Consider the following 26246-nt stretch of genomic DNA (forward strand, 5'->3'; position numbering starts at 1 on the left):
TTGTAACTAAATGTGATAAAATAATTCTTAAAAAATTATATAATTTAAACAATAATTTTTTAATTTACTAATTTCTATCTTATATTAAATAATAGTTACTCCATTAAAAATAATTAAAATTTAAAATACAATAATATAAAATAATATTTAGTGTAAAATTTAATATTAAAATTAAAGTTGTAAATAAAGTAAATACCAAATATTAAATTTGATATTATTTCAATACCAAATTTAGTATGTTGGTTAAAATTTCCCTAATGGTCACACTCTTCTACCTCTCCTATTGCAGTTTCAAGAATACCCTGAATCAATCTAAGATTTTTTTAATGAACACAGAGATCATTTTCTTTTTTTTTCTTTTTAAAAATATATTTACTACAAAATCAATAAAACTTTTTATATCATTTCTTTAAAAAATTAATTTGGATATGATGTTGGATATATTAATAATTAACTAAAATATTTTGTTTTTTAGTGGTCAAAGATAAACATTGTGTTTGAGATAATAGAGTCCAAACCTTAATTAATATCTATTTTTTTCTTTCTTTTTTTAAAGAGAAAGATTACAATTGAGAATGGTTCGACTATTTTATTATTTGTTTTCTGATTTTTTTTTTTTAAATTGATAGGTTATTCTCTTAGAAAATTTGAATTCTGTAGAAAATATATGCATATAGAACTTATAAATTTTAACTAAAATTACTATAAAAATCTATAATACTTTTTGAGAAGTGATTTTTTCGCATTTGAGCTATCGAGTTAAAAATTAGAGTGGTTAATATCGATTATACCCTTAGTGAATAAATTATATAAATTAGTCACAAAATAAAAACGAAAGTAAATTATTTTATTAATTAAGTAAAATTAATAATAATCCAAAATGTAAAATACAATTTAAAATAAAAAGATAATTAATATATATACTGTGTTGTTATCTGGAAATATCTTTTTAATAAAAAATAAAAAATTAAAAGAAAGAAAATACATAACTAAATATCAACCAAGTAAAAATTTTAGTTTTATATAACTAAAAAGTTAATACTGAGTGATTTTAAGATTTATTTATTAATAATGAATATAGTGTAGAAATTGTTTTTCAAAAATTTTATATGTAAGAATTTTCAAATGAAAATAAATAATTATTAATTAGTTTAAAAAAGAAAACACAAATAATAATTTATAATTATAGGTTTTGATTAGTAATCAATATATCTATACTATTATTTATGAAGTGATTTGGTTTATTTGTTATCTTTTCCATGATTTTAGTTAATTTGCTTACTTGTCATATTTTCCATAATTTTAAGATAAATCATTAGTTTAATTAATATTATTATTAATTTTTTTATATCTATATAATTATCATGATATTTAAAATCATGATAAACATGAACCTGTTTTACCGATATATATAACAATATTTTTAAAAAATATATTTTAATATATAATAAACATGATATTTAGGACATTTAATTAATAAATAGATATATATACCGATAATATCATCATTACTTTTCTTTCATTTATAATTTTAATGACTAATATTTTAGCTAATAGCTAATTTCTTTGATTTTTAATGAAAATATTGATCAAATACAGATTATTATAAACTTTATATATAATTATCATGATATTTAGGAATTAATAATTAGATATTAACAATATTTACCGATAATATCATCATTACTTTTCTCTCATTTTATAATTTTAATGATTAATATTATAGTCAATTTCTCTGATTTTTACTGAAAATATTGATCAAATTCGTATTATTATAAAATTTATATATAAGTATACTAATATATCTGAATTAATCGGTTTCTTTTGTTTATTCGTTTTGATCCCTTAATATATTGAACCATATTCATATACTGATGTTTTCTAAACATAACATCCTCGGTAATTCCAGATCTAGACTATTTTCTCTATTTCGGTTTGGTTCGGTTTTGAATGGTTTGGTTTTACCAGATTGAAAACTCCTAAACTATTGTTATTTGTTAATGTTTTATATTTGTGATTTTTTTATAATCTTTATAGTACCACATGATTTCTTTTCAGTCCAAATACAATATGTGTTAATTTCACATACAAAATTGTTTAATTTAGTTATTACTATAAAATGATTTTCATCCAAAATCTACATCACATAAATAAAAATATGAAACAAAATAATACAATTTAATAAATTGATTACCAATATGAATATTGAAATTTTATAATTTATAATAAATTAAATTTGTATCTAATTTAATAATTATTATTTTATCAAAAAAATAGAATCAAAAATTGTTAGATGTATAAATATATTAATCCGCACAAGATACGGGACATCAACTAGTTAATAAATATTTATAAATGTTAATGACTGCATGACCGGGCAAAACATCTAGCGTTAAAATATTACGGAACAAAGCTATAACAAACATGTGACGTTAAAAAAAAAGCTATAACAAACACGTATCTCCTATTATATCATTATTTGTCATTGCTATATTTATCATCTTTAAATTGTTCGGCTTCTAACCACACACAAAAAAAGAACTGTATGCAAGCGCTAAAAAATTTAGTTACCAGTCGAACCCAACTAATAAATCCGAATGGACACACTTTCCACTTTTTCATTAAAAAATAAAAAAAATAAAAGAAAACTAAAAGAATTGATCTCTCTTTTTGTATATAAAGAGGAAGCAAACAAAGAGAGCAAAAATGGCCGGCATCTTCTAATAATTATCTGTACATATATATGAGTATGATGAGAAGGCAGATGTAATCTATGATGATGATGGTAACGGGGAGAAGGTGTGAAGACTGTGGGAATCAAGCTAAGAAAGAGTGTGTGTATATGAGATGCAGAACTTGCTGCAAAGCCAAAGCCTTTCATTGCCAAACTCACATCAAGAGCACTTGGGTTCCTGCCTATAGAAGATCCCACAAACACCAATCGCAAACGCCGCCGCAACCACAGCAGCAACCGCTCTCTATTACAAACCCTAAACGTCTCATAGAACAGCACCCAACTTCTTCCCCTTCATCATCAGGTTCTTTCTTTTCTCATTGGTTCTGTGTAATTAGTGCATGCATTTAATGAGATCTCTCACCATATAACATACGGGTTTTGGAGATTCTCATGATCTGAGTTCTTCCAGCTATATTTTTTCCTTTTGGACCTGATCGTGTTGCACATAATTATATATTTGGTCAATTAAGATTTTTTTAGTACACCACATATATATTAGTTCAATATCTATATAAATGTGATGCTGCTTAGCGGTGATGGATTTGCTTTTATATATTTGAAATGATAACAAGTCTTTTGCTAATTCTTGATTTTGTATCTTTATATGACCAAAGTAGACTAATTTGTGATTAGTGTATCAGTAAATACAAACTACCTCAATAGTCTCTTATGATAGTCTTTGACAGGATCGAGAAACGTATCGTGTTTGTTAATCATTTTCTTAAAACTTATATAAACTATACGAAACATTCTTTTGGGTCATTAGGTGTAAGAATCGGAACTAGTACGGGACATTTTCCTGCGGAGTTGAGTTCTGTAGCGGATTTCCGTTGCGTAAAAGTGAGTTCAATCGATGATGGAAAAGAACAATACGCTTATCAGACGACGGTGAACATTGGAGGACACGTTTTCAGAGGCATTCTTCACGATCAGGGCCTCGAAAAAGTGGTGTTAGATCATCAACCTGCTCATCATGATCAAGCTTTACTTCTCCCGTCATCTTCACGTCCCTTGATGATAACTAGTCATTTTACCGATTTCATGTCCGGCACCCACACCAAAAGTCTTCATTGACAATAATTTCGTAAAATCACTGTAAATTGACTAATTTTTTTTTTGATACAAATTAAGTTCTTGTAATCTTTGTCATCTTATGAAATGGTTATAACGTTGTTACTCCAAGCTAGGGCGATCATCATGGTTGGTATATATGTAGCATAATAATAATAATGTCTATCGCTATTCTTTTGTATCTAGAACGTATGAATCTAACTATCTAATTAAAAAAAAATCTAGGATCTAGTTACCAAAAAGTTAAAGATATAACTTGTTGTAATAGATATACAAAGATAAGTGAAAGTTATAAATAACGAAGGAAAAAGACAAAACATTTAACATGATTTGCCAATTAGCTATCTACGTCTATGGGATAGAGAAACAAATTATTAGTGGAAACTGTACTAAGGTTATATGAATACAAAAATATACATATGAAGATTAATGGTCTGAAATAGCCCTTGGCAAAAAAAAAAACGGAACCGAAAAAGCCGAACCAGAACCGAACCATATTATCTGAAATCAAAACCAGACCAAAACCCTTAAATATCCTAACAGTTTCTATATTTCTATATCCGAATAACCGGAACCGAACTGAAACCAACTCGAACGGATATCCAAATATCCAAAAAAACAAGTTTCAGTTTTTTTTTATATAAGATAAAATATCATCAACTCACTCAAATCAAGGTTAGACAGGAAAAATCAGAACATTATTACCACTGGACGACATTATCTTTATGTACTCTCTTATATTATACACATATATATACTTTTATATTAAATTACAGTAAATACTTATAAAAATAACACTTTAATAACTCGAACTCTTATTGGATTGACAAATATATAAGTGCGTAACCAATAGATCACTTAGATTAACATGTTAACTAATATTATATATATATATATAATATTTGTTTATATATTAAACTGATACCAAAAATCGAACTGAAATCGAATCAAAACCGAACCAAAATTTCATAAATGTCTATTTGGTATAAGAATGGTTTATCTGATATACCCGGAACCAAATGGTTCCTACCCGAAACCAAAATGCCCACGGCCAGTCTGAAATCCTAAAAGGCTAAAACTAATGAATTCGCTGAGTTTAAAAAAGACTAAATCGAAACTACAATCTATATAGGTTATTTGTTGTAGTGAAAACATATCAACACAATTAGCTTTTATTATTAGTTTATGTTGAGTATATACGGCGATTACTGATAATGATAAATATGGTACATCTTCCAAAGTCTTAACTATAGGTTTGTGTACATTTAATATAGACAAATAAGTAAGTTAACAGGTGGCTGTTGAGGGGATTAACTTTTGCTTTGTAACTACTAACTTACCTCATTTACTCGATAGCAACCTACTCCTATTTAATTTTGCATTGATAAATGGATTTTAACGATTGAATTCATCAAGCTGATCCACCTGTCTATAATGTAATCACGAAACTATACATAATAACAAAGCAACTCATTCATAATTAATTGTATCGTACACGACCCGATGACACATTATGTATAAACTACCCGATGACACATAAGAAATTGGTGCTTGCCCACATTTTTTTATGCATGAGAACACAAGCTTTTAACAAAAAGAAGGAAAAAAGTTCTTAGTGAAAGCACAACTTCCATTCTCTTTATTATACTTGCAACTAAACTTATGAAAACAAAGCAGTATATCTATACAGAAGATAAAGATCATATTGTAGTTAAATATTGATCTAGTAAAACAAAAAAAATTATTCTCCTTTTTAAGTTATACAAATAAAACTAAGAAAATATTCTAACTAATCATATCAATAGTGTTGATACAAGATTGCATATATAGAAAAATGATAATCGTATTAATTACAAAATTACAATTAGAAAACTTATCATAGGCAAAAAGGAGGGAATCATTATGTGGCGATTAGAACACTCAGCCTTGCCTCCCAATTTTGCACTAGGCTGTTTGTCTATAAGCAAAGTTAGGTGTGCGCCTTTTACTTAGATGTTCTTGTTTAGGGTTCTAATATTTTGATTATATATGTGTTGTATACTTTGGTGAATCATTCTTTATCATGCCCTTTTTATCTTAATAAGTTTCCCTAAACAGGTGTCGATATCCTACATTGATGGTGCGATTTCCTTTTAGCATTTGGTTCTTAGAATTATTCCCTCCCTTAAAAGGTGTTAATGTGTTATATTATTGTACTATCAAATTTAAGGTTAAAAATTAAAAGGGGTTAATGGGAATCACACCCTATGGAGTGCCTATGTATGTTAAAGCTAAGCTATTACCTTAAAAGTTGAATAAAATAAAATTGATTGATAACTGATTAGGATTTTATGGGTACTAAAACCAAAAAGATAATGGGCATCAATATGTATGTAAGCATGCATGTTCTTAGAAAAAGAAAAGAAAAACGAAAATTTTAGCTTTGTATAAATATATATATATATGATTTTGTCTCATTCGATACTACACAAAAACCTATTAATATCGCATTTAGCTACCTGTTTTTTTTTTTTCAGTTGCCAAAAAAAAAAAAGATACCTGTTTTTCAATTCGGGAACAGATGAGTATTATATTTTTTTTCCATCAAAGTATTCATGTTTGATATATCCTTTCTAAAAATTTAAACTAAAATATATCTTAAAACGACATTTCTTTCATTATGATTTTTTAATAAAATGATATTTAATTTTAAATGGAGAAATATATTATAAGGAAAACAAATATAAAATGTCATTCTTATGATTTGTAAATATCGTGATTGCTTTACACAACCATTATTTTTTCACAGCTACATTAAGTTACACCAATCATGTTTTACTAAAAAAAATTAAATCTCTAGGGTCCAAATATATATATTGATTCTCCAGAAATCAAATTTCTACATTTATATGTTGTCATTTATTTATTTTAAAAGAAATTCACAGTAATAAAATATACTAAAATTGATCTGAAGTATTTACGTACGGCTACAATTGTTTTTTTTAAATAACGGCCTATATACCCATCAAACATTAAACATCAAACTAAGAACCTACTACACCTTATAGTTCATCAATTAGTTGGTTTCATTTGATATCTCATATCTTGATATAATTTTTTGTGGGTTATCCACACTGGTGTAACACATGAACATTTTGTATGAATAAGTAAAAGGTTTGTAGAAGGTTAGCCTGCACTGTAAAAAAAAACTCTGCAGATTTAACATATTGAAATGCTCAAAGTTCAAAATTTCTGTGCAAAGGGACGAAGGTTGACAAAACAAACACATGGCTGATTATTAAATCAATTACCAATACACGAACGGAATATATATTGGCCTAACACTAAATAAACACACCTTATCATTATGGTATCATTTTCGTTAATTGGTTTACTTTTTGGAATAATAGTGTACTGATTACATTTCTCGAATGTCAAATTAAGCTTTTTCTAGAAAACCATGACATACAGCCAATTATTCCACGTTAGGGTTTCTTTTATCATGATTTAATTATACAATATGAATAATTTACATGATTGCGTAATTATAATTGTTGTATGGGTAGTATCATCCTATATATTTAAAATACATTTCTCATTAATAAAAAAAACATTATTTTGTATCAACATAAAATAAATAAAAAACTTTTTTATCAAACTAAAACCATCTCACCGTTGCTAGTAATTGTGATAAAATAGTATTTGATACTGTTAACGTTCCAAAACTGTTTATGAACGCATCAGAATTTCCTACACAATATGTAAATTGGAGGTCTAGCTAAACAATCCTATCCATATAAATATTTATGCAATAATTTTATTTTTGAAAACTTCATAGATAATCTTGTTATCTAGTATTGAAAACAATAACTACCAAAGAAAACCAAAACAAAAACATTTTCTACTAATTTTTTTCGGTTTCATCCATTTTTATCAAAAAAAATTAGCTGTTACCGTACTAGCGATCCGAAATATTTCTGGTTTCATCCATGTTCAGCGAATTAGTTGGTACTGTACATGTTAGTGATCAAGACAAAGTCTAAAGGGCTTTCAAAAAGTTGGTATGGTATGATCGTGTGCTAAAAGAATCCATGGGCTAAACCAGTTAGATAAAGCCCAAGTTAAATATGGGCCGTCACGATGAGATCGAGGACAAAACAGTAATTTAGAAAGATTCGTAATCATGTGAATCACCAAGGGTCAGTGGGTCACATCACGTGGGTCAAACTGGTGATGAAGGATCACATTTAAAATATTAACTAGATTATGACCCGCCCTTTTAAAAGGCGGGTATATTTTTTGTTTAATTTTTTTTGATAAATTTAATTTTTGTATTTGTGATATTTTTGTAATCATATATGTTTTTAGTATTAATTTAATTTAATAAAAATTTTGGTAACTATATTAAATATGTCAAATTGCATAATTATATGTCATATGTATTTCAGAAATTATTTTTAAACTTTATTCCTTAAATTTGCAACATATTATATTTTCTTAATAGTTACCTAACATAATTAGTCAAGAAAAATATTCGTATCAAAAAAATCTGACTCGGAATCGACCCAAAAATCAAAGTCTCATAATCTATTAGATTTGGCATATATACTCGAATGGTTCTTAAGTGATATCCGAAAACCAATATCAAATCCAACACGCACAGAAAACCGAACAAAAGTTTTGAAAAATATTTGAAAGATAATTTTTAATATATTTTGTTAAATATATATGTAAATGGGTTAATAAGGTCTTCACTAAACATTTAACAAATATTTTTAATCGAATAACCTATTTAAAACCCGTTAAACTAAAACCCGTAGAATATATTTTTATAAATAATACTTCCATAATAATATCAACTGATCATGTTCCTAATTTAATAGAATAGATAGATTAAATAATTTAATTTTCTTATAAAAAAACTATTTATATTTCTTGTTTATCTTAATTGATTCATGAATTTTTATTGTATTGGTCTAAATTTTAAGCTGTTTTGAAAACTATATATTATTAAGTTATATACATTTGCTATGATTTTTACTCATGGGCTGTTGGTAGTTGTATATCATGATAATAACAAATATTTATAATTATATATTATAAAGCTAACGCTGACAAAAAAATATTATTAAGCTAATAAATATTATTTATTTTTGTCTAAAACTAACACAAATTATTAAAAGTGGGTTTGTATTTGGGTTGTATAGGTATTGCTATTAATAATTTGTATGTGGAATAGTTGATCATCGTCAAAAGAATATTTCATGAAGTCTATATAATCACGTATAAGTTTCATACTAATAAATAATATTATACCTCTCAATTTATAATAGGATGAGGTAAATTACGGTTAGTTTTTAGAAAACGAATATTACGGTTGCATAAAATTCGTTGTTAGTGGAAGTGGTTAATTTAGATGCAGTTATAAAATATGTTATTTGGACCAAACATTTATCAATTGGACATGTTGCTGTTTTAATAGTATTGATACGTGGCAGTAACTACACAAGAGGAGAAGAAGACATCACCACCTCTTGAGAATTCTCGTTAAGCTCATCTGATCTCGACATGGCGGAGATTGGCGGTGGTGGTGGTTGCTGTCCGCCGATGGATCTGATGCGGTCAGAGCCGATGCAGCTCGTTCAGGTCATTGTTCCGATGGAATCTGCTCATCTTACCGTCTCTTACCTCGGCGATCTCGGCCTCGTCCAGTTCAAAGACGTACGCACACACTCTCTCTCTCTCTCTCTCTCTCTCTCTCTCTCTCTCTCTCTCTCTCTCTCTCTCTCCATTGTTTCTTTGAAGTTTGATCTTCAATTGCGATCTTTGATCATTGCAGCTTAATTCGGATAAGAGCCCATTTCAACGGACGTATGCTGCTCAGGTAACTTCATATCTCTTTTCAAATGTTGAAAGAAAGTTACTTATCTCTTACATTGGTGTTGATCTATTATCTTGATGTATGGATGAAGATCAAAAGATGTGGAGAGATGGCTCGAAAGTTGCGTTTCTTCAAAGACCAAATGTCAAAGGCTGGAGTTTCTCCCAAAGAGTTCCTTGGCAAAGATGTTGATATTGATTTGGATGATGTAGAGGTGAACACTGCTTTTTTTTTTTTTTTTTTTTGGGGACAGCTATTAATTTTTGTTTGCTTCATGCTTATAGTTGGATTCCTTCTTTCCCCTTTTTCAGGTCAAGCTTGGAGAGCTAGAAGCTGAACTTTCCGAAATTAATGCTAATAATGACAAGCTTCAGCGCTCTTACAATGAACTTATGGAGTACAAGCTCGTTCTTGAGAAGGTATTATGTTACTCAGTGTTTGGTTTGTGACTAGTTTGGCAGCTTTGTGCTTCTGTAAATATAATTTACCTGAGAAGAAAAGTAGTTACTACTATAGTCTATAGATGATCTTTGGTCTGCATACCTTTAATGACTGTAAAGGAATTTCCATAATGCGAAATGTATATTTACATCTCATGCATCTCACGAGGCTGTTGTGTTTTTGTTTTAGGCTGGTGAATTTTTTGCTTCAGCCCATAGAAGTGCTACCGCTCAACAGAGTGAGATAGAATCACAGCAAGTGGGTGAAGACGCTCTCGAGGCTCCTTTGTTACAGGAAGTACGGAGTCTGTACTGTTTCACTTCTTAAAGCTGTGTTTTCTGCAAATATCCTTACAAACTTTCCTTTTTTAACAGGAGAAGTCTGTTGATCCAACAAAGCAAGTAAAGCTTGGATTCCTCACTGGGCTGGTGCCTCGTGAAAAGTCTATGGTGTTCGAGAGGATCCTATTCCGTGCAACTAGGGGTAACATCTTTATACGACAGTCTGTCATTGAGGAGTCCGTTGTTGATCCCAACTCCGGGGAGAAGGTTAGCTACTTATGAACTACTCGTAGCTTATCATGTTTGCCTCAAGTGGAGATTGACTTTTTTTTATCTAAAATAATGTTTCAGGCTGAGAAAAATGTATTTGTTGTCTTCTATTCCGGGGAAAGAGCAAAAAGCAAAATTCTTAAGATATGTGAAGCTTTTGGGGCCAATCGCTATCCTTTCAGCGAAGAACTCAGCAAACAAGCTCAAATGATGACTGAGGTATGTATTATCTTTCGATGTGTGAGTGATTTATCTGATGTCTGCTATGTTTTGATACGTATATTCTCAGAAACTATTAACTTTGTTTAGTTTTCTCATAATGTTTCAGGTTACGGGTCGGTTAGCAGAACTTAAAACTACTATAAGTGCTGGGTTGGATCACCGCAAGATTCTTCTGGAGACCATTGGAGATAAGTTTGAGCAATGGAACCTCAAGGTCTTATATTATTTTCACTAGTAGAGTGCTCATTATTGTCCAATGTCATATATTCGTTAGGTTAGATCAGTAATCATCATTAACCCTCACCCATGCAGGTTCGCAAGGAAAAAGCCATCTATCATACTCTGAACATGCTTAGTCTTGATGTGACTAAGAAGTGCCTTGTGGGTGAAGGCTGGAGTCCTGTCTTTGCAACGCCAGAAGTGAGTAACTCTAGATAGTTGCATATAATTGAAATCATTGCATATATACTGGTGGTGGTGGGACAGGGATTTATAAAATTTTGCATGTGCAGATTCAAAAAGCGTTGCAGCGTGCGGCGGTTGACTCCAATTCTCAAGTTGGATCGATTTTCCAGGTCCTGAGGACCAAAGAGATGCCTCCAACGTTTTTCCGCACAAACAAATTTACCACTGCGTTTCAGGAAATCGTTGATGCATACGGGTAAGCACCTCTTTCTGGAGTTTCCTCTATTCTTTGGGAAAGAGGAATTCGAAAATTCATTTGACTATTAAGCAACCTTTTGAAAAAGACCGTATAGTTTTAAGATTCTGCACCTTACACACTCATTAGAATATAAAACTCTTTTGTTTTTGTTTCAAATGTTTTTAAGAACTTTGCATTGCTTTGTCTCTTTGTTCAGTCTGGAAACTTTTTTATAGAAGCTGCGTTTTCCTTAATCAAGTCAGCGGGTAGAATCAACCTTACTTGCTTGCTTCATTTTTTTCCGAAGGAACTGATCCTTTTTTTTGTCACTACATTTCAGTGTAGCCAAATATCAGGAAGCTAATCCTACTGTATTCACAATTGTTACCTTCCCCTTCCTGTTTGCTGTTATGTTTGGTGACTGGGGTCATGGAATCTGTCTGTTGATTGCAACTATGTATCTAGTATTGAGAGAGAAGAAACTTTCCAGCCAGGTAATGTCCCTAATTGGCACCATCTATGGTCCTACTGAGCACAGTATCAGATTGAAAAAATTCCAAATTGTTTGTTATATATTACTGTTTTTAGAGCTGCGTGCTAATGTGAAATTAAATATAATTCAACTGAGCATTTAAAAAGAGTGTGATAAACTATGATATGCCATGTCCTTAGTTGTTACTTTGGTTAGTCGTCAATGTTTTTCTCTGTTGCAATTCCATATGCTAGCTAATTCATCAACCCTTGCTTCCTGACAACAGAAACTTGGGGATATTATGGAAATGGCTTTTGGTGGCCGTTACGTTATACTGATGATGTCACTCTTCTCAATATACACTGGTTTAATCTACAACGAGTTCTTCTCTATACCATTCCCATTATTTGCTCCCTCGGCGTATGAGTGCCGGGATGCCTCTTGCAGGTATGTCGATTAGTTTCCCCAAACCCTTCAAAATAAATCTTTACGTTTCTAAGATTTTGTCTTCTACTCTTGTTCAGTGAGGCTACTACAATTGGTCTGATCAAAACCCGAGACACTTATCCATTTGGAGTGGATCCTGTGTGGCATGGTACCCGCAGTGAGTTACCATTCCTCAATTCCCTTAAGATGAAAATGTCAATCCTTCTTGGAGTTGCCCAAATGAACCTTGGAATCATTATGAGCTTCTGTAATGCAAAATTCTTCAAAAGCGCTGTAAACATATGGTGAGTTTATTCTAGTTCTTCATCCTATATACCAAACGTCTGAAATAATCATAGTTAAAAAGTATATAATGGATTTGATCACACATGATTTCCAGGTTCCAGTTCGTTCCCCAGATGATATTCTTGAACTGCTTGTTTGGCTACCTCTCCGCCCTAATCATCATAAAGTGGTGCACTGGTTCTCAAGCAGATCTGTATCACGTAATGATCTACATGTTCCTGAGCCCAATGGAAGATTTGGGAGAGAATCAGCTTTTCCCTCACCAGAAAACAGTACAGGTTTGCATCGACACCAAACAGCAATGCTCCTTCTCTGTATTTGTGTATATATTCTCTCATCTCAAATCTTTTTTCCGGTTTCAGCTCACTTTCCTCTTTCTGGCACTAATATCTGTTCCGTGGATGTTGTTGCCAAAGCCGTTCATCTTGAAGAAACAACATGAAGCTGTGAGTCCCTTTCCTCGTCAGTTTAGTTATAAAGCTTTTCAAACTGAAGAAATATGATTGACCATAACTGAAACGTTGATATTTTTTGCTTTTCTTCAGAGACATCAAGGTCAGTCATACGCACAGCTTGAGGAGACAGATGAGAGTCTTCAAGTAGAAACAAACGGGGGAGCTCATGGACACGAAGAGTTCGAATTCAGCGAAATCTTTGTGCACCAGCTCATTCACACCATTGAGTTTGTTCTTGGAGCTGTTTCCAACACAGCTTCTTATCTTCGTCTCTGGGCCCTCAGGTACAAAAGACAACCAATGACTTACTAGTTTAGTCACATATAGTATTATCTAACGGGCTCTTTTATGTTGAAGTATATAATGATTTATGTCCACGTTCTTGTTCAGTCTTGCACACTCGGAGTTGTCGTCAGTCTTCTACGAGAAGGTTCTCCTTATGGCTTGGGGGTAAGTAAATGCAGTTGCATCTTTCTCTAACTAATCTCACAGTTCATGTTGATAGTAACATCACGATCTCACTCTCTTCTTTTCAGATTCAACAATTTCTTGATCCTGATCGTTGGGATCCTCGTCTTCATATTTGCAACGGTGGGAGTGCTTCTGGTGATGGAGACTTTGAGCGCGTTCCTTCACGCACTGCGTCTTCACTGGGTGGAGTATCAGAACAAGTTCTACGAAGGCGATGGCTACAAGTTTGCTCCCTTCACTTTCACTCTCCTCGGAAACGAAGACGAGTAAGTGAGTGATGATTTTCTTTTGCCCTCTTCTGCGTATGTGCATATATAAGGTACTACGAGGACTCGGAGAGTTACCTGCTTCAATCAAATTATTTTATTTGTTTTATTCAAGAAAAACTTTGGATGTTTTCTACTTCCCATGTGTTGTTATGCTTGTTTATCAAGAAACCAAACTGGTAGTAATGGAGGTAATAAGTTGGGGAAGGCAGGAAGTAATTATTTAACCATAAGAATCCTCCTTTGTTGTTTGTCGAGAAACTAAACTAATGTAATTGAGCTAATAAAGCTAAAGACATTATCCTCCAGACACAGAACTGCTGGAATGCAGGGAGACATAATATGGTTCAGCTTGTAAGGAATAGATAGAGAGAGATAGCTATCTCCTTGTGCAACGTAGAATCTAGAAGCACTTTCAAAGCTGAAACTGGAATTAAATATATTTATTTACAATAAACATCAAAATCAAGTTGGTCGGTGTAAGAGTAAACAGAAACTAAAAATAAATAATTGGTATCAATAAGTTTTTCATATAAATAATTTTGTGATTTTATATCGCGTTCTTGTGCCGATGCTGCAGAAATCTAAAGTATACTCCAAACACAAAACCACTAGATATTTAGTAAATGCAATTAATTGTTTGAAGTTTACAATTATTATTAGTTTGAAACATTTTTTTCTAAAACATGCATTTTATGAAGAGTATGTTTTATGTCCTTGGATAATGATGGGTGGATTGTGTTGATTCTCTATCTTCTTTGAAATGGTTCTTGTGATGTTGGTTTTCCAAACAAAAGATTCATCGAGAAATGCATTTCATTTAATTTATTTACAGGTTTTATAACAGGAGACAAGAGACAAATGCGAGATTGTCTTAATAATAAAAACCCTCTAGGCAGCGGCAGCGACGGTGGAAACCATACTGTCAATGCCGCAAACGTTACGGCCTTTACATAACTTATAGAAACCATTCTCACCCCAGGTTTCTCCCCATGAGTTTTTGATGATCCAATACGGCTTTTCCTTGAACCTTGCCTGAGAAAAACCGGCCGAACCATAACCCACCAACAACACACCGTGGTTGAGGCGCTTCGAGCATATGTAAGGGCACGATACTCCTCCCATGTAGGTTTGCATGTAAGCTGCATTTAGAGCCACTACAAAGCCCAAAACTCAAATTTAGCCTTAAAAGGTTAGTCTAATCATCAGTGATGTTAGGAACGGAGAGAGAGAGTTGATACCAGCTAGAGGACCGTTTTTGACAAGATTTGCAGCGATTTGATCTTCGTTAATAGAGACAACACTGAAGTTGGAGACAGATGCAACAATCTTAGACTTGTCCAACTTACAGGTCCCACCATCAGTACCTGTGTAGGGATAGTCATCCTCTCGCATGAGCCCTCCAGTTTTGAGGGTGTACTCAAAGGCGCTGTTCATTAGGCCACCGTTGCAACCCGAGTCACACGAACCTTCCTGTTCAGGATCACACTACAAACACAAAAAGAGATAGGCACTATTCAGTTAAAAAGTACATGAGACAAAGCAATGATCATAAATGAAAAGACGAGACTGACCTCGTGATCACAATCTACGAGCTGTTGTTCACTGAGACTAACAAGTTGGCCAGTTGAGAGGAAGTGAGCACCTTCAAGCGCTCCTGTAGTGCTGAAACTCCAGCACGATCCACATGATCCCTACAGAAAACAAATCAATCAGACTTCACTGGCTTCACAGTCTTGGTCCGTATAACACTCGGACCGGCCACGGCTAATCACAATTCGGGATGTTACAATATCTCTAATAAATTCTAAATATCATCTTCTTCAAAACAAATATATATATATATATATATATACCTGATTCTTGACGGGAGTAACTGCTCCACGATCTCTCCAATCGAAATCCTCAGGAAGATCCTTAGTAGGAAGAATCGGCGCCTGATTAGCGTCCTTGGGAAGCTTAAACCCACCTCTAACCCCTAAATGCATTCTCCTAAACTCGGAAGGAGTCAGATCGGAGAACTGCGTGACTCCATGGCGAGCAGAAGGATCCATCTTCTGATGACGCATCGCTCTCTGAAGATTAGATCTGAAAACAGCGAATCTGTGGCGGTGCTCCTCGAGAGAACCGTAAACCTTTCCGAATCTCCTCTTGAACAGAGAAAAGTGATCCTCCGATGACAATACCTTCGGCTCCGATCCGTTAACCACTTGCCGGATCAATATATCTTCGCCGTTGTTCTCGCAGAACGAAACGGAGACGAAGAATGCGAAGAGAAGGGAAACTGAGAATAAAACCCTAAGATGTTCCATCGTGTGTGTAATGGAGAAAGGAGAGAGGGCGAGAGACCGGTTTATATAGTTATTTTAAAATCGGAAAAAGCGGAACGTGCGAAACTGAAATTGTAACCAATTGTGATCTGCCACGTGTTAGATTGACCTGTAGGTTGTAATATAGGTTTCCCGCGAGAATGTTAGTTGGCACACGCGTGTATTCTGCTTATTCAGGGATTAGGTGACTAACCGTTTTAGGCTATATTCAAAACATGCTATTTTCGTTGACGTGTTGCTTAACCGGTTCTGTTTTGCTAAACCGGTTTAAAAACAAATCCATGGTTTGGATTCGGTCAAGTTATGGGAATGGATACTAGAAATGAGATTGTGGAGATTTTTCAGACAATCAACTGGTTTTGTGTTGGGTCAGGACTGGAACCATCGCTTGACTTGTCCGGAACTCTGTTTTTGTGGACCGGTTTTGGCTGAGCTTTGCGAGAACTTAGACCTGTACTGTTCAATCAACATATCGAGTTTGTCCTGAACCTCTGGAGGTCCACCTTGCTTCTTCTTCTTCTGATTCTCTTTTTTCCTTTGCCCGTTTACTTTCTCTCCACCTCTAACCTCTTCAAACTTTCTCTTTCGTGGCGCATCGCTCACATCTTTGGAAACCTTCTTCGGGTTTGGTTTCTCAGTTGCCTCTTGCTGTCTCTTCTTCCACTGGCCTTTCTTGTTCCCTGCATCTTCTTTCACTGAGAGACTCTTCTCCTCCGGTGTTGCTTGTTCTTTCCTCTGTTCACGTGGACGCATAGGCTTCTTCTTCTTGAACCCGCTTGCATTCTCTTCCACTGGACCAGTGTTATCCCCATCCCTCGTTCTTCGTTTTAAATCATTCCCAGGTCGAATATCTTGTGCATGCGCCTCAGATTCATTCTGTCTATTGCGTTGAAACTGTTGGTTAGCTTTATGCAGCTTCAGCTTCTGGACGTTATCAACAGCAAATTCAATAACGGGACGGTGTTGAGGACCAAATGTCTCTGTCAAACCAATGACCGTAAATGTAATATATCAGATTGTGATTCTCGGATTTTACTGAATACTTTTATTAAATGAAAACAAGACTAGAATTCGGAAACGTTTACCAGGATTGTTGTTAAGTACTCTGAGGGCAACAAGAGCATGGTCATGCTCTGTGAACTCTACAAACGCAACTCCACGTGAGTAGTTCTTCGTATCAACTTTACCCTTCTTCTCGTTTTGTAAGAACTTGATCTGCATTCAAAACAAAAGAAACCAGAATAAAGATGACAGAACTATGTTAGCACAAAGGGAGAGCGAATATGTGACCTGTCGGACAGTTGGCTTCTGCTTTGTAGCTCGTGAGGTAACAGCATCAACTAAGAGCTTTTGTAGTTGCTTTTCATTCATGGACATTGGCAAGTTATAGATGACTATCCTCGTTTTAGATACATGGAAGTTCGGAGACTGAAGCTTTTTCATTTTGTTTTCATGCAATCTGCAAAGGAAAACCACACATGCTCAATCAATCATCTCTTTTCCCTAGACAGTAACACTCTTGTCTGAGCAAGTACAAAAACAAAGAGGCTACCTTCGTCGCCTGTCCATATCTTCTGCAGACACACCCTCAGCAGAAGGTGTACCTTCAAGGATCTGACCTTCCTATGGAAGCCAAAACGGGATCAAAATTAGTGAATGCTAATTTCTGATTTTGAGAGGAACGAGAGAAGTGGGTACCTTAGCAAGATAAAGATTGCGATGGTCAAGATTCTTCTCCTTTGTCTTTTCGAGTCCAATGTCCTGTGCAGACTTCTTATCCACAGCTCTCATAACGCTCAGTTGTCTGCCTTTAAGAAGGACACCAACACCTGAGGCTGTACTGGCTGCTGAAATGGATGCATCTGATGCATCTGCTGTTTTGAACTTGAGAAATGCCGTCCCTTTTGGTCGTCTGTAAAAAAACAAAACACATAGAGTGACAAATGTGAAAACACCAGCGCTTTTTATGATTGAGTGAAACTTTCAAAGCATAGAAAGGACGCATACTTTGTGACCGGGTGGAGAACTAGGAATAAAGATTCAACTTGCCCAAATACGGCAAACCTTTGTGTGACTTCTTCCTTACTAACATCAAACGGGATGTTGCTTATAAATACAGTTCTCTTAAAATCATCATCTTCCTGCGTTTCTTTAGGAGCCACCTCTTTGGTTTTCAAAGTTTCAGAGACACCAGGAGATTCAACGACAGGCTTAGCTGACGAATCCTCGAGTTTGTTTTTATCCGACTCCTCTGTCTCTCCATCATTAGAAGCAATGTTTACTTTTGAAGACGCAAGAAAGTTCTTAAGCACCTTTCTCGTAACATCTGCTTCCTCTTCAAAATTCGCCTCGGTCACAGCATCTTTCTCTAGTGCATCTGATTCACTTGGTTTGTTACTGCTGTCCTCCTCCTCCTCATCGTCAATATCATCTCCAGAAGGTTGGTGGCTTTCTACAGCATCATCAACCTCCTCTAAATCAACACTACTGTTATCACTCTCCTCATCACTCCCATTTTTTTCACCTGCCAACGCCAAAAAAGTACGAATATTCTGTTAGACAAAGGCTCGGCCACTAATAGATTATCAGATCTCATACACAATAACAACAAGAAATTTAAAAGCCATTTAATTATAAGATTCACAGCGATAAAAAACAATATAGAAACATACCATCTTCTGGAGCGGTAACGGTATCAGCGGCACCATTATAGAGATTCTTAGGTACAGCCCAGTCCACCGCTATAGGTCTTTTACTAAACATGTGTCCGTTGAACTTTTGAATTGCCTGAAGATGCAAGAATAAGTAAGACAAGAGATCTGAATAGAAAATGACCAAATCAAGTTAGCCATGTTTCTAAATCTCACATTTTCTGCATCTCTCTTACACGTGAATTTGACAAATGCAAAACCCTTGGGTAACCTGCCAATATAATTCACTAAATGAGAATAGTGCACATTCATTTATTCATAACCAAAGAAAATCACCCAGACGAGTTAGAACATACCCAGTTTCCAATTTTTTAGGAACAAAAACATCCCACACAAACCCTACTGCTGAAAAGACATCTTTAATTTCACTAGGTTTAGCCTGCAAATTCCAAAAAAAAAAGATCCATGAGAAAAACATACATAGCTTCATGTATAAAACTTTAGAAATAACAAAAAAAAAAAATTCAGGTTATAAGAACCTTAAAAGGAAGATTTCGGATAATAAGTTTCCACTTCTGAGCCTTTGAGCCCTGCCTCCAACAAAATACCAAAAGATTATGAACTGTTCCGGATACTAATCAGATAAAAGCAAATAATGCTCACCTCACCACCGAGCTGACGCGCCCATACGAGATTTCCCTTTATCTCTGTTTGATGTAGAGCTGCAATAGCAGCACAGGCAGATTTGACGCTCGTAAATAAAACAGCTGATGCTTCTGCCCTGCATCCGTCTTGGGTAAGACCTGATAAAGACAATACATTTCAAAGCTTAATGAACACAAAGTCTGGCGTGCTCTTATAAGAGAATCGACTAAGTTTTAACTATATGCTCAAAATATTAATTAACAGGTGGATAGAATGTTTTCCAAACATTCAGAAACCATAAACAGTATGTGCACACTTGATACCAAAATCATATGATAAATATCATTTACAAAATAAAAACCATGCAAACAGACATTTGCCTACATTTTATTAACAAGAGATCAATACCATTTTGCTGAAGCTCTTCTTTAGGGAGGGGATATCTGACAGAGCACACAGTACCAATCTCTTTCACACGACTATGGACTGCCTCTGCCATGTCAGCATTAACAAGGCCACCAAAGATTACAATTCTTGCCACTCTTCACAGAATGAAAAAAACATATGTATAATGATACGTATAGAATATTAGGTGTTCTTCAAATGTTTTAAACAACTTGCTTAATCTCGATAAGAGAGTCTTCCTTACAAATGACTACTATAAATTCATTTTGTATATATCTATACAAAAAAAAAACAGCACGTTAATATAGACTCATACCTTTGCTTATCTGAACATGTTTCTTTATCAGCTAAATCAACATGAAGCTTAGTTGGTTTTTTGCGCTCAATTGGCTTCTTCTCTATTTTTTTCTCGGGTGGAGGAACTGATGCAAACAGAGATATATTGATAAGGGAGAACGGACCAAAGCAACTTAGTTAGACTAAGAAACCAAATCTAGGCAAGACTTATACCTTGCTTGTCTGTCTCAGGGATCAAACTGTCCTTGTTGTCACTCTCTGCCTGGGTATTATCAGGTAATGAGATCCCTAGAGAAAAATAAGAAGCGACATGGATGTCAATGAATTGGATGATGCTATTGAAACTATCCAAAAGTCTACTACAACAACAACAACCTTGGGCTGCTTTGGTACGACGATCTTTAAGAGAAGGGCGATGAGTGGCCTGTTTAACAGTAATCCTACGGCCACCAACAGTAGAACCGTTCTTCAACTCAATGGCACGGTTAGCATCTTCTGGCAAAGCACTGCCAAAAGGACACATTATAAATATTATTATCAGTTTGCTCAGTAAGAGAATCAGTTAGTTAGTTTCAACAAGTGGTTAACTCACAATTTGACAAAAGCAAAGCCACGGTGTTCATTAGATCCTGTAAACAAGAAACCAGAGAAAATATCATTAGCTTCTTGATGGTCTGCGAGATAGCTTTTTGTTTCAATAATAATGCAAGTTACCTTTGTTTGTGACCATAAAGCAAAGCCTAACGGGACCAACGTCGCTGAAGGCTTCTTCAAGCTGAAACAACAATTTTAATAAGTCAACTGAAAATTCATAAGCTCGTATTCTCGAATCCAAACTCGAACTAACAAAGGTACCTGAGCGTTGGTGAAGGAATAAGGCAAGCCAGAGACGCATACAGTGGCAGCAGAGTGTTGAGATGTTTCTTCTCCATCTTTCCTCTCTTTCGTCATTAGATTTTGATTGATGATACCTTTCAGAGAAAACTGGCGAGAGATTTTGATTATTAGGGGTTTGAGTTGGCCGAGAGAAACCTCGCTCTAGGGTTTATTTTCAAAACCACTAAACCCAACTTTACCGGCTAGACTTGATATTTACTACAACCGAACCGAAATACACCCCATTATTGATTTATTGTCAACAAGATATGAACATGTTATTTTGCAACAAGTTTTGTTTTATGTTTTAATTTAATAAAAACCATAAAATACTAAATCATTTTATTATTACTATTATGATTGTTTTTTGTAACTATTGTTTAAAATTTATTTTATAATTAAAACCCGTTTTCACACATAAGTTCAAGTTAATTTTTATATTTTATAATCATGGTGCATAGATGAGTTGTTATAAACTTTATACTAAAGATTATAGAAAATATTATACATAAACATTTAAATTGAACACAATCTAAAATTAAAAAAAAAAAAAGTAAAAAGAAATGAAAGTTAAATACACCAATCGAATCAATGACAACATTATACATGTTCTTATGTAAAAATGTAACGTTTTATTAAATAAGTTTTTAAATTTTATTTTTGTTATGATCTTTAAAAAAAGGAAAACATTCTACTTTATAAATCTCCTTTTTATTTACAATTAAAAAAAAAAATATTAAATACTCTTTTGCAATTTTTTTAAGATTTTAGAAAATTTAAATTACTCACATATAACCTATTACAATTATCTTATCTTTAGAATTTCAGAAAAAAATATTGCTAGCAAATAATTATTTTTAGTTATTAATAAATATTTATAAAATTGCTATTTTTACAATTCATATCAATATACACTTCTTTTGTTAATTAAATTATTTTTAGTATCATGTTCATCATCAAACACTCTCTTATAAATATTATCAATTTCTTTTACAATTCTCTTTTGGTTAGGACTTAAAAATATTATACAAATTTCTTTTGTTTAGGATTTTTTTTATAAAAAATAAAAACAACTATCAAATATTCTTTTACAGTTTTGTAGGATCTTAGAAAAGGAAATTAATATTACATAATCATTTACAATTATATTTTGTCTAGAATTTTAAAAAAATAATTTCTATCAAATAACTATTTCCTGTTAATATTAACTATTTTTAAAATTTGCAATTTTTAAAATACATTTTTTTAATACAATTAATATTTTTACAATTTTTCTTGTTAATTGAATAATTTTTACTATATTTATCATTAATGTTTTTAAGTAAAAATTACTATTAAATAAAATTATACAATTCTCTCTGGTCACGATTTTAAAAAAAAATTCTTAATTGGTTAAGATTAGAAAATGAATTCTTTTAGAAAACTCTTTTATTTAAGATTTTATGAAAATAAGAAGTTATTTTCACATAATGGAAGTTTTTATTGACACATTCACAATCTATTTTTTTTAGTTGACACATATCACAATCATATCATGTGAAATATTTAAAGTTAATTTTGGTTAATATTTCTTAACACAAGATTATTAAAAAGTATAGTTAATTAATTATAAGAAAAATAAGATTACTTTTACGTTTTTATTTTATTTAGACTTTTAAAAAAGAAATTAATTATTTTATTTTATTTATATTTTTATACAACTATTTTATTTTTAATAGGAAAATTCTGTTTAATTATTTATATGTTTTGTCTTATACATACAAACACATATTTATCATATTAACACATACTCATGTACGGCAATAACATCAAAATTAAAAGTTATGATAGCATCATAAAATGTAATAAGGATAATAAAAGTTATGTTATATCAAGAAATTAAAATAAAATACTCAGGTAATACTTTTCATGTAAGTACTACTGTGTTTTATAAAAATAATATGTGAAAATTTAAACCTATATATATATATATATATGAAATATTTGTAGCCATTTTTGTCATATTATTTTTAAATACAATTATCTATTAGAAAAGGAAAGCTATTTACATATAAGAAAATAATAATAGTACTTTTACAAAACAAAATTAACGTCTGATTAATTATGCTATTGGGAAATATTACATAGACGATTCTACAGCCGACAATTCTACCACCATATGATAATACACGCCTGACTGCGTACAATTTTCTTTTAGTTATGCTTTTTAAAAAGTAATATTATTTATTTTAAAGTTAGTTTTTCTTCATGTTCTTATTAAATAATTTATTGTACTTGTAAGATTTTATAATTCGTTTTTGTTTAACTTTTTTTCTTAGAAGTTAATGTTTATCGTTTATAATTCTTTATCTTTAGTATTTTAAAAAATATTATAATAAAAAATAATAATAACAATAAAACTATTAAATAATATTTACAATTATTTTTAAGAAAAATCATTTTTATTATTTTTGTATATATATTTTTGATTATGATATACACATATCACATTTTTAAATATATAACTACCATGTGTCACAATCATGTTAATTAGCAATTTTGTAATATTTTATAATTATATTTTCATTACAAGTTTAGAAAATAAAAATTATATTAAATAAATTATTTTCAAATCTATTTGTTAGGATTTTGAAAAAGGGAAATTTCTTAAAACATTACTACTAAAATTTTTTTAAATTCGTTTTTACTATTAAATAATTTTTAAAAGTAGTTTTTTTTCAAAATTCGTTTTAATTATCTTATTATATATATATTTAATCATTTTATATTTAAACACATGTCATAATATTAGAAGGAGAATTATTATCCAATAATATTTTGCAATTATCTTTTGATTAGGATTTTAAAAAAGAAAAATTACTATTAAATAATATATATAATAAGATTTTTATAAAATACGTTTTTGTTAATATATTAGTATATATATTTTAATTATGAGATAGGTTGACACATGTCATAATCTTAAATATAGAATTGATATATGTCGCGATCGGGTGAATTAGCAACTTTAAAAAATCAAACTTTATATAATTAGATTAGATAGATTGATTAGATAGACAGATTCGTTGTAAAATAAAAGCCCAATGGACAGCAGTACATAAGAAAGTAACACATAGCCTTTTTAGATATACCCAAACATGATATAACCGCAATTACTGACGTGGCCTTTAACCTGTAATGATTAAAAGAATATGGAGAATAAGAAAGAAAAGAATGACGAGGAATAAAACATTAAGAATGAAAAGTAATATTTATTACTTCAAATTTGATAAGAAATAAATATAATCTATAATTTCTTAAATGTAAAAAATTGTTAAGAAATCACAAATAACAAATAGTCTTTGTAAATCGTGAAAATTGTAAAGAATAAAAAAAAAACGCTATTTTCACTCATTTATTTGGTCACCACTTAGAAGTATATCAAATTTACATGTTTATGTTTTCTTTTTCAAAATATTATGTGGCACCATAGCTACACAAAGTTGAATCAATATTCTGCCGACTAATAGTTCAAAACCAGCTTCCCTCTGAATTCCATTTCTTATAAAGTTGAAATTCTCAGTTAATCTTTCGAAATAACACCAAGAAGAACAACAAATCTGCTTAGATCTAAAATCAAATCACAAAGGAAGCACAAGAGACGATTAAACAAGAAAGAAGAGATGAAAAAGAGAGGCACTCTACACCGGGTCAAAAATACATCTACGGCAAGGGGGAGGAGTGAAGATCTGAAATCACTAGTTTTTTCACGAGAGATAGTGAGAGAAAGAGGAGAGAGAGAACAATTGTCTTTTGATATGCTCAAATTAGTTTCGATATTAGACGTATGAATTCTTGATAACCAAAAATACGGTATGAAAACATTATTTCTGCTACGTATAATATAAAAACAAAGGCGAAAAACAGTTGTGATTGGAATATAGATTTAAACATGTTGGGTCATAACTGTGAAATTGTGATCTTGCTAATGTTATTATTTAAAGTACTTGTGATGGTAGCAACATGGTGGATACAAAAATTCATCATAAGGATACATATATCTGGTAGGAGGAGAGGTGTATTATTTTGACTGATCAAATTATGCTGGTAAACAAACACATTCTCCAAGAACACAAACATAATGGTCATTTTTAGGGCATGCACTAGAAGGAGGACAACCATGATCCGTTTTGCATCCGGCCAGCTTAGTCTCGGTTTTTTTCTCCAAACAACTGCACTTTCCGAACACACACTCCCCACCTCCTCTCCCTGTTCCTATAAAACACAGCAACTCACAGTCATTTGATTTCAAGCATGATAGTCCTTTGCCTTGTCCAGAGACATTCACCAACAATGTGCCTATTAATTTTAAAACACAAATTTTACAGTTTAGTTGGTTTCTTAAATCGATTTAATCCATATATAAAAGAAAATATATAAGAAAGGAAAGAACCTGAGAAGCAAAGGATGAAAACGATGAATATTGTCATTTTTAATTCTGCCATGTCTTGCTTACCAGTTTATAGTTTGTAAATTCCTTTTGATAAAGTTTGCATAATTTTTACATGATTGTTCAGATGCTTATATAATGTTTCTTGAATCATGGAAGTGGTAATTCAGTGTATGACGTTGACTAAATGTATTACAGTCTGTTGACTAAAGTCTAATTCAAGTAGAATTTTTCACAGTAGTATATTTAACTAAATAGAAAATATCTTTCTATTTTATATATAGATAAGAAGTACCAATTTGGTGTAGCTTATTATAGAATAGTATAGTGTACTTTCTATTTTATCGACAAATGTCAATGATGATAAGAACAAAATGAAAATAGTCCCAGTTAGTAGGTTGACCATTTAATATCATGAAGATATAGGGGTTGTTCGTTTCACCATCTGTCATCTCCACCAGTTGCTCAATCTATGTTATCCATCAAGATGATTCATCCAGATTTTAATAGGCTATTCGTTTCTCCATCCATAAATCCAGATGAGTCATCTACATGGATTTATATTCGTTTCTTTATTTCTATTCTTATTCAGATGAGTTTAGTAAACAAATTACAAATATACTCATGTTTTGATTTAATCATATGTTTGATATCAGTTTTAACTATACTAATTTTATTATATATTCTAAAAT

The 26246-nt window shown here is 32.0% G+C and overlaps 4 protein-coding genes and 1 long non-coding RNA gene across 6 annotated transcripts; 2 read left to right on the forward strand and 3 right to left on the reverse strand.

Moving 5' to 3' along the window:
- The first annotated feature begins 1730 nt into the window (after positions 1-1730).
- LOC106449740 (protein SHI RELATED SEQUENCE 3) lies at positions 1731-4960 on the forward strand. Its single transcript, XM_048777589.1, has 2 exons — positions 1731-3038; positions 3504-4960. The coding sequence occupies exons 1-2, from the start codon at positions 2774-2776 to the stop codon at positions 3809-3811; spliced, it is 573 nt and encodes a 190-aa protein (XP_048633546.1). The 5' UTR covers positions 1731-2773; the 3' UTR covers positions 3812-4960.
- A 4284-nt stretch (positions 4961-9244) lies between these two features.
- LOC106446364 (V-type proton ATPase subunit a2-like) lies at positions 9245-14229 on the forward strand. The gene is made up of 18 exons (XM_013888074.3): positions 9245-9508; positions 9627-9671; positions 9760-9882; positions 9980-10087; positions 10299-10406; positions 10484-10657; positions 10742-10879; positions 10989-11096; positions 11195-11302; positions 11395-11543; positions 11866-12019; positions 12284-12444; positions 12522-12728; positions 12824-13007; positions 13092-13175; positions 13275-13468; positions 13575-13634; positions 13721-14229. Exons 1-18 carry the CDS (start codon positions 9356-9358, stop codon positions 13923-13925), a joined length of 2463 nt encoding a protein of 820 aa, XP_013743528.1. The 5' UTR covers positions 9245-9355; the 3' UTR covers positions 13926-14229.
- Positions 14230-14458: 229 nt separating this feature from the next.
- Positions 14459-16438, reverse strand: LOC106449741 (probable cysteine protease RD19B). The gene is made up of 4 exons (XM_013891450.3): positions 15778-16438; positions 15496-15615; positions 15163-15409; positions 14459-15078 (listed from the first exon to the last, which is right to left on the reverse strand). Exons 1-4 carry the CDS (start codon positions 16231-16233, stop codon positions 14813-14815), a joined length of 1089 nt encoding a protein of 362 aa, XP_013746904.1. The 5' UTR covers positions 16234-16438; the 3' UTR covers positions 14459-14812.
- An 8-nt stretch (positions 16439-16446) lies between these two features.
- Positions 16447-21350, reverse strand: LOC106446365 (RNA-binding protein 28). Of its 2 annotated transcripts, XM_048777591.1 has the most exons (19): positions 21105-21347; positions 20964-21024; positions 20842-20878; positions 20625-20755; positions 20463-20537; positions 20269-20374; positions 19956-20089; positions 19566-19705; positions 19442-19492; positions 19259-19341; positions 19119-19173; positions 18924-19038; positions 18259-18775; positions 17950-18163; positions 17804-17874; positions 17542-17710; positions 17337-17466; positions 16894-17231; positions 16621-16856 (listed from the first exon to the last, which is right to left on the reverse strand). In XM_048777591.1, the coding sequence occupies exons 1-19, from the start codon at positions 21198-21200 to the stop codon at positions 16851-16853; spliced, it is 2529 nt and encodes an 842-aa protein (XP_048633548.1). In that variant the 5' UTR covers positions 21201-21347; the 3' UTR covers positions 16621-16850. The 2 variants fall into 2 exon arrangements, with proteins under 2 accessions (XP_013743529.1, XP_048633548.1); XM_013888075.3 differs by having other exon boundaries at positions 16447-17231; positions 21105-21350.
- A 3671-nt stretch (positions 21351-25021) lies between these two features.
- On the reverse strand, positions 25022-26027 carry LOC111215046. The gene is made up of 2 exons (XR_002664191.2): positions 25558-26027; positions 25022-25463 (listed from the first exon to the last, which is right to left on the reverse strand). It is a non-coding gene; the product is annotated as an uncharacterized LOC111215046 (long non-coding RNA).
- Positions 26028-26246: the final 219 nt, after the last annotated feature.

This window comes from Brassica napus, chromosome A4 (assembly GCF_020379485.1).
Source record: "Brassica napus cultivar Da-Ae chromosome A4, Da-Ae, whole genome shotgun sequence".
Taxonomy (NCBI): domain Eukaryota; kingdom Viridiplantae; phylum Streptophyta; class Magnoliopsida; order Brassicales; family Brassicaceae; genus Brassica; species Brassica napus.